This window comes from Nelumbo lutea, chromosome 1 (assembly GCF_056320005.1).
Source record: "Nelumbo lutea isolate HS-2025 chromosome 1, American lotus-T2T, whole genome shotgun sequence".
NCBI classification, from domain to species: domain Eukaryota; kingdom Viridiplantae; phylum Streptophyta; class Magnoliopsida; order Proteales; family Nelumbonaceae; genus Nelumbo; species Nelumbo lutea.
In genome coordinates, this window is record NC_142684.1 from 93214053 (window position 1) to 93222481 (window position 8429).

At 36.4% G+C, this 8429-nt stretch overlaps 1 protein-coding gene across 2 annotated transcripts; it reads right to left on the reverse strand.

Annotated features, from left to right (window-relative positions):
- Positions 1-1443: 1443 nt before the first annotated feature.
- On the reverse strand, positions 1444-5562 carry LOC148876172 (uncharacterized). 2 transcript variants are annotated; one of them, XM_088946659.1, is made up of 3 exons: positions 4864-5560; positions 2255-4750; positions 1444-2156 (listed from the first exon to the last, which is right to left on the reverse strand). In XM_088946659.1, exons 1-3 carry the CDS (start codon positions 4991-4993, stop codon positions 1750-1752), a joined length of 3033 nt encoding a protein of 1010 aa, XP_088802785.1. In that variant the 5' UTR covers positions 4994-5560; the 3' UTR covers positions 1444-1749. The 2 variants fall into 2 exon arrangements, with proteins under 2 accessions (XP_088802785.1, XP_088802777.1); XM_088946651.1 differs by having other exon boundaries at positions 2255-5562.
- Between the last annotated feature and the right edge of the window lie 2867 nt (positions 5563-8429).

Genomic DNA, 8429 nt, shown 5'->3' on the forward strand with positions numbered 1-8429 from the left:
ATAGTGGGACAGATGCAGGTTTTCTGATAGGGGGCCAAAGCCCTTCTGGTGAGTTTCGAGTCATATTTTTTCATGCATTTTGTATTTTCAGAGATGCGGGAAACTCTGGGAATTTGTCATAGATAATGTATAATATGTGAATGCTTTATTTTTAAACATACTCTTAAAACATATAATATGATTATATTTGTAAATATGCATATTCAGACATACATTTATTAACATGTAAAATATGCAAGTAGGGGTGATAATTTCTAGCCCCACCTGGCCCACAATATATTTTACATATACATATATATACATATATGTGTATTATATAAATATTTTATATGAAGTGACACATTTTATATGTATTAAAATATTATATATATTAATATAGCCCCAAAAAAGATAGTGCATTAAATACATATTCATTTTTAGCTGTTTGCTCCACTGTATCACGTATGGAGGATTGATTTTTTTCCTTTCTTTCTTTTTTTTTTTTTTCATTCTTGAAACCGAATTGTAAAGCAACTTCTCCCAAATGGGACTTTATGCCAATATTTCCATATATGTATTTACCAACCCCGGATCCGCTACAAACAAGCTTGTTTGCACCATTACCAGATGTACCAGCAAGTGATGTGTTTATTCTTGATTGGGTTGTATATGTCTTGTTTGTATCAGATCCTGACACAGCATTGCATGAACCCAATATGGTCCAACAAATAACAAAATCGGCTTAGTTTCAGACAAACTGAATTAGTAGTTCAACATAATAGAAATCCTTTTGAAGTTTTACGTGTGGTTCTTCTTATTCTCAGAAAAAAAAAAAAAAAAAAAAAAAACAACATAAAACAAGGATCAAATAATTCCATATAATTCCAGCTTGTAGTTGAAATGATAATAAGCTCTGTATTTTTCGTTCACTTGTCTAAGAAATTTATTTCCTAAAGCAAAGAACTTTAGTTGAAGGTAGGCTGCACCGTCAGCCATTAGAGTTTGATAAGAACAGCAATCCTACTGTGGGGCTCAAGCGGCCAGCATCACATGGCCACAAGCAATACATCACGTCAAGAACATGGAAGCATGAGATCTATTATCTTCACTTTTAGTAGATGGCCCAGTGGTTTCCCGCAAAATTTTAAGCTCTACGCGATAGCTACATTTCTTTTCTTGGCTCAAGTTCATACAGACAACTCCATTGGCACGACAGCTACATGTATTTGATGGGGGACCAGAATTAATGAAAGCTGCAACTGCAAATGGAGATATGGGCCGTGATTACTGTAGCATTTGTTGTTGGTTTCTGGCTTTTGACAGCTTTTGTTTGTTATAGAAAGGCTGAAGGCGGGAAGACAGAAGGATGGGGACGATTGAATTTCTGATATATACTCTATATCAGGGAAATTTAAGCTAAATTTGGAGGATTTATCTGCATAATGAGTAGTAGTTCGACGGAAATTTCAGATGGTTAAATTAGAACTTTTCATCCATTTAATCCTTCATCACCTCATCAGAACCCACTTGTTTCTGCACTAAAGTTTCAGCAGAATTAATTTTATCAACTTACAGAAATATATCATACAAATGAAGGGTATCAATTAACACCAAAATCAATTGAACCACGCACAAACAGAGTTATATTGACTGTGCCCAGAAAGAATGAGAAGTATTTCTCTTTGTGCTTTGGCTAATTATTCTACCAATGAGAAAGACTTAATTCAGTTCTATGGATATCTATTTTGCCAAGTCAAGCAACGAAAAGGATTATCTGATGAGAGGTTCAGTTGATCTGGAAAAGCTAGAACAGTGCTTGCTGAGAAGCTTGGGTTTGGTGAAGTCCTCATTCTCATTCCTGATCTCCTTGAGCAGCGCTATTACATCATTCATGGTGGGTCGCTCCCCTGGGGATGGGTTTACACAGAGAAGAGCCACACCGAGTACTTGAAGCATCGCTTGGATCTGAGTACCAGATAGGCGCTGAAGCTGCTGATCAAGAATGGATGTGGCTCCTTCATCTGTTTCTCTGAGTTCCTCTCCAACCCAACTCACAATGTGGGCGCCTTCAGGCATCCTTTGATCGGTTGGTTTCATTCCAGTTAAGACCTCCAGAAGCACCACCCCAAAGCTGTAGACATCACTTTTCTCTGTGATCCTCAAACTATATCCGTATTCTGCATTGGATTAAAGGTGATAATGATCATATACCAACCCAAGCAGATTAAGAAAACAACTTGGTCATTATAATGGAACTGAGAACAATTCTACTTACCAGGAGCTATGTACCCATAAGAGCCTGCAACAGTGTGGGATGGCCTTGAGTGATCTGGGGAACTGACAAGCCTTGCAATGCCAAAATCTGCGAGATAAGCTTGGAACTGTGGACCGACCAAGATGTTGTTGGGCTTGATATCACGATGAATGATTGGAGGGATGCAGTCATGGTGAAGATAGGCCAGACCCTGAGCTGCACCGAGAATGATCTTGTATCTGGAATCCCAGTCCAAGAACACTTTCTTCTCATGAAGCAATCCATGCAAGCTCCCATTACTGATGTAATCAAACAGAAGCAACCGAGTTTTCCCATTGGTACAACACCCCAGTAGTCTCACTATGTTTTTATGTCTTATTGATCCAAGAGTCTTAACCTCCGTCGCAAACGAGTCTGTCTCTGGTAACTCCCCATCCTTCAAAGGCCACAGCTTTTTCACGGCAATCACCTGCCCACCTGGAGTCTCAACGCGGTAAACAACGCCAGAGAATCCTTTGCCAACAATATTGGAATCTAACAACCTTGTTAAGGCATACTCTATGGAGAAATTCAGCTTCTGGAATGGAGTGAATTCCCATGGCAGCCCGTTCTGTTCTTCCTCATCTCTTCTAACTGCCATTCTCTGAGATCGTATGGCCAATATCATTCCCAAGTGCACGATAACTACTATAACTGTAACACTGAGTACTAAACAGAAAACATTTCTGATCGAATTTCTTCTGTGGAGATTTTCACCAGATTTGCAATGCCAGTCATTTCCTTTAATGCAGAGATCTTTGTTACCATAAAAAACAGTTACGGGAAGATCTCGAAAAAACTTGGTATCAGGAGGAAAACCTGAGAAGTTATTGTATGAGACGTCCAAGGAAACAAGATTGTCCAGCATACCCAGTACTGTAAGGCTTCCTGTCAACATGTTGTGAGAAATATCCAAGGAAGCAAGCTTTGACAGATTCGAAAAACTTTCAGGAATTGGACTAGACAGAGCGTTCCAACTCAGATTTAACAGAATGTCCAATTCTTGCAAGTCACCAAGTGCGTCGGGTATCGAACCAGAGATTCTGTTACTGCTCATATCCAGCAACTCCAAATCCTTACACTGACCAAGAGATTTGGGTATCAAACCAGTAATGTAGTTATTACTTAAAGCAAGCTTATTTAAAGAAATAAGCTTCCCCAACTCCTCCGGAACAGAGCCTGATATTCTATTCATTGAAAGGTCTAAAACGTTAAGATTCCGAAGGAATTGAAAAGACGTTGGAATATTGCCTTGTAGCTCATTTTCATGCAAATCAACCATTTCTAGCTGATGGCAGTTACCAAGCTCAGGTGGGATTTCTCCAGAGAACTGATTCTCCGATAATTCAAGGAAGCTCAAACTACTTAAGAGCCCAATTTCTGATGGAATTCGGTCAGAAAACCGGTTTGATCCTAGGCGTAGACGCGTCAAGCTTGTACAATTTCCTATCTCTGGTGGAATCTTCCCGGAAAGTCCATTGCTTAGAAGCAAAAGTTTGGTTAAATTCTTGAGATTAAACAGAGAAATGGGAACTGATCCAGTGAGGAAATTATGTGAAAGATCCAAATCTTGGAGTTTCTCACAGCTTCCCAGTTCAAATGGTATGTTTCCATGGAGCTGATTCTGCCATGCAAAGAATAGAGAAAGCTTCTTCAACCGCCCAATTTCGGATGGAATCTTACCAATGAATTGGTTATTATCTAGTTCAAGGTGCTTCAGATGCGAAGAGTTGCCAATGATAGGAGGTATCTTACCTGAAATGTTGTTATCAGAGAGAAGAAGCTCTTCTAACTCTACTAGATTTGAAAGCAATGGAGGGAGTTCACCAGTAAGATAATTCAGCGAGAGGTCTATAACCGTCAAGCTCGAACAGTTCCCAAGTGCTCCTGGTATATTCCCACTAAGGTTGTTCTTCCACAACAACAATTTCCTGAGATTTTTCAACAGACCAAATTCGTTAGGAATACTTTCAGACAGTTGGTTCTCGTGCAGAAACAGATTTTCTAAGGCTGAGCAGTTGCCCATTTCAGGTGGGATCTTGCCGGAGAGGTTTGCTGTGTAGATGGAAAGAGTTTTCAGATTCTTCAATTCTCCTATACTGTATGGGATCTTCCCGGAAATCCCAGTATGTGCAAGACCCAGAAAAGTCAGAGTTTTACAGTTTGAAATCTCTGCTGGAATTTCTCCATGTAGTCCCTGATTGCCACCAGCCCGAAATATTTCTAGACCAGATAACCTGGTCAATTCTTCAGGAATCTTTCCTGAGAATTGGTTGTCCATCAGTTCAATCTTCTGAAGCATTGAACAGTTGCCAATTTCAGGTGGAATCTCACCCTGTAAAAAGTTGGAATTCAATGACAATAATTGAAGTCGAGATAACTTCCCAATATCAGGAGGAACTTTTCCAGTAAAAGCATTGAAGCTGAGGTCGAGGGTGGCCAGCAATGACAGATTCGAGATTGCTGGTGGTATTTCGCCTGTAAGATTTGCATCAGAGAGGACAAGTGTTGTGAGAGAACTGAACGAGAGAATATGAGTAAGAAAACTAGTAGGAAGGTTGATAGAACTGATTGAGATTTCTGAAACAAACCCATCTGCTGAACACTTGACATACGCCCAATTGCATGGATTTTGGTGGGTTGCGTTCCATGAAGAGAAGAAAGAACAAGAGGAGGATATATTGAAGGTTGAGAGCCATGAGAGGAGTGATAGACCTTCATGGTTCAAAGCAGAGGTTGGAAAGTAGACTGACACGTTTAGTAGTAGCAGAAAGAAATAGAGTAGACCGCTAGACATGATGGGGTTCATAATGGTTGCGCGATTGTGTTCTTTCTCTGTACTTGCAGAGACACCAGTCAAATTTCTTCTGAATGTTTTCTCTAGCGCGAGAGTGAATAGCCCTTGGTTTTTCTCTAGAATTACAGAAACATTTGGAAGTGTAATTCATTTCTATATCATTTAAACGACTAGTGTGTCCCCTCCTAAAGATATTGAAAGATATGCACAAGCTTGAAAAGAGACAGATTCGCTTATGGTTTTAATGAAGAGGGAGAGGTTGAAGATGAGATTACAGTTGGTGGAGAGTGGTTAGGATATAAAGCATTCTTGTCTCCATTAAAAATTTTCATCATTAATTAACTGATGAGACTTCTAGTTGCCAATGAAAACAGTGCAACTAACAAACCATTATAGTTTCACACTGCAGTTGCCATGAAAACAATATATCACAGTGCAATGAAGTTACATGCTTGTCGGCGAAGGCTGTCCAACCAATGGCTTTCATACATATGAGAGTCCCTTCAGCTAGAATATTAGACTTCACTCGCATGAAATAAGAAACGCCAATTTGACATTTCTACAAACAGCTCCCGTACATGCATTTTATAGTATGCTTACAGCCTCAGGTAACAATTTTATGCCAAATTGTTTTGATCAAACTAAAAAGTTCCAAGTAAAGCCAGCAATGATACCAAAACACAATCTTATTCTTTTCCCCTATTGGGCTCCCAATGTGTCCAATTCATTGTAACACAAGCGCCATTACTTTCTAGTAGGGGCTGTAAACAGTCGGATTCAACAAAATCCGAATCTGATTCAATCATTGAAAATTTGCATTTGAAATTTGATTCGGATTCGAATTTGAATTCTAGCTGATTCAGATTGGATTTGGATTTAATTCAACTCTAATTTATTTATTTTTTGAATGCAAAAGAAAGTTAATTACTTATCAAATTTTATACATAATAAATTAATATAAATATAACATACTAAATTTATTATATATATATATATAATTTTAAATATAATTATATAAATTTTTTATATTGAAATCAATATATAATATAATATAATTAGATTAATCGGATCAAATAGAGTCAAATCTGAATTCAATCTGATTACATAAATACATCATCCAAATTTAAAATAATTGGATTAAATACCAGATCGGATCATAAAATTTCATGTATCATTAAGAAGCTTACTTTATAGGGTGCAAATTGGGCACTTAGGCTGGATTAACATAAATCTTACCCAAAAAGAGTGGGATTGGGTTGGATTAGGGTTATGACTGAAAGAAAAAATATTAACCCAACACTTGTAGGTGTTATGCCGTATTGTGCTAGTTTTCAGGGGTTTTTTCGAAAACTCTCCTTTGATATTGCTCTATTGAACTCTCACTCCCTCCGTCTCTCTCTCTCTCTCTCCAAGTGAAGATGGATGCGGTGGTGTTAGTTCATAGGTGCACGTCTTCCAATTTTGTTTTAGAAATTAGAAATTTTAAGTGTTTAATATCAAATCAGTAGTAGTGTTTGGAGTCAAAGGTCGGAGAAGACCGAAGTCAGGAGTGCTTCGAGTGGCACACTGGTAAGCACTCTGGTTGGACTTGCAACGAACAATCTCGGGCTATTGAGCCTGATTTTGTCCTCTTGTTGCCTTATTTTTCATCATCCTATTCCTTTTATTAGTCTTGTTTTAACCTTTTTCATCTGTAAATTAGAATTTAGCTTGGATTGGTGCCTCTTTTAGTTGACCTATTCAAATGATCATGTGGTTTTAGATTATATACTTCGATTTTTTTTTATTTAATTTGTAGTATGTAGAAAATATGATCAGTCTCTTTTGACAACCTACAGATAGGCTTTGCAAGAAGCTAGCTGCTGATGCATCTGATGGGGTGGATGTAGAGAGATGGAGTCGCTTTTCCTGCTTGACTACCAACTGCAACCATAAATGGGAGATGTTCTCTTTCCAATGATCATCGAAAATGGTAGAAGCAAATTCAAGCCCATCTCCACCTATAATATCTCCACGGTTCTTTCTTTTTTTCTTTGTCTTGTGATTATGAGGCAGCATTGTAACAAGGAAGATATATAGTGGGTATATATGAATGAGGCTATGTGGGTTTCATTTCAGAAATGGAATGGTTGAACCAAAATTTTGTTTTGTTTTTATTTCTAAGGTTTTACTTTCCACCATGTATTACTATGATTTTGTTTAGGTATTTGATTTAAATGTATTGCAAGCGTATATAAATTGATATTGATCTAGATTTATCATAATTCTTTTGTTTTTTTTTTTTCTTATTTCAGTTGATGATCACATAGGTGTGAACATGTAACATCTGTAATCTAAAGCCATAATCTACAGTTGCTTCTCATTAGGTCTATTAGTAGACTTGGCTTTCTTTAAACCTTTAAAAGTGTGAATATATAAGAAGTGGGAAGATACAATCATGGTTCAAAGTATTGATACAATACGAGTTTTGGTCGTATCATATCTGTATTTAGAAACGGCTGATATATACTTTTTTTTTAGTTTTTTTTTTCAAAGTTTAGTATTTTGGAAAGTTTATAAGATGTTTTTTATTATTAAAAAAAATTGGGTGTCCAAAACACCTGGAAACAGGTGTTTCGGACTGTATCTTTTGATACGATACGCCCTGCATCGAGCGTATCATATCAGTACTTTGAACCATGGATACAAGGTTATTGATTTTAGTAAATTCTTAGGTACTAAGGCTCAGTTTGGAAAGAGTACAAATGCAAATATGTACAGCATAAATACATACAAAATAATACAAAATATACGATTTTGCAATCTATATATTTGCATTTGTACTCCTTCCAAACTCAGCCTAAAGAACAATAGTTGAAAAATTGGAAGTTTTGAAATTTCAAATTTACATAGACTAATTTATCAAATCCCATTTGAGATGATTAACCATTTATCAATTTTAATTTGTCATGTGTCTTTTAGCAGGGGCACTGGACTGCAAGGGATGTTTCAGACATTTCATCCATGGGTGGTGTTCTCTCCCTCTCAAATCAGTGTTTCTCTTCTTTATTACAACATTAATTAATTTAAACATGATAAATTAATTAAATTACTAATTTAATTAAATACTTAATTTAAACATGATAAATTAATTAAATTAATAATTTCATTACATACTTAAATTACATTAATTACTCAAAAAGTTCAAATAGTGACATTAAGCATATTAATTTAGTATAGTTTAGTATAAATCTATTAAAAAAATTAGTACAATTTGATTTGGTAAATTTGTTTAATTTAACCTAAAGATCTTGCCCAAGCTTAACTTTGAAAAAATTTCTAAATTATTCAATTAATATAAACATGATAAATTAATTAAAT

Excerpts from the sequence above, each read along its gene's own strand:
- LOC148876172 (XM_088946651.1), bottom strand. The coding sequence starts at position 5,081 with ATGAACCCCATCATGTCTAGCGGTCTACTCTATTTCTTTCTGCTACTA. Across the intron at positions 2,157-2,254 it reads TTATGGGTACATAGCTCCTG|AATACGGATATAGTTTGAGG; the intron begins GTAAGTAGAATT and ends AATCCAATGCAG.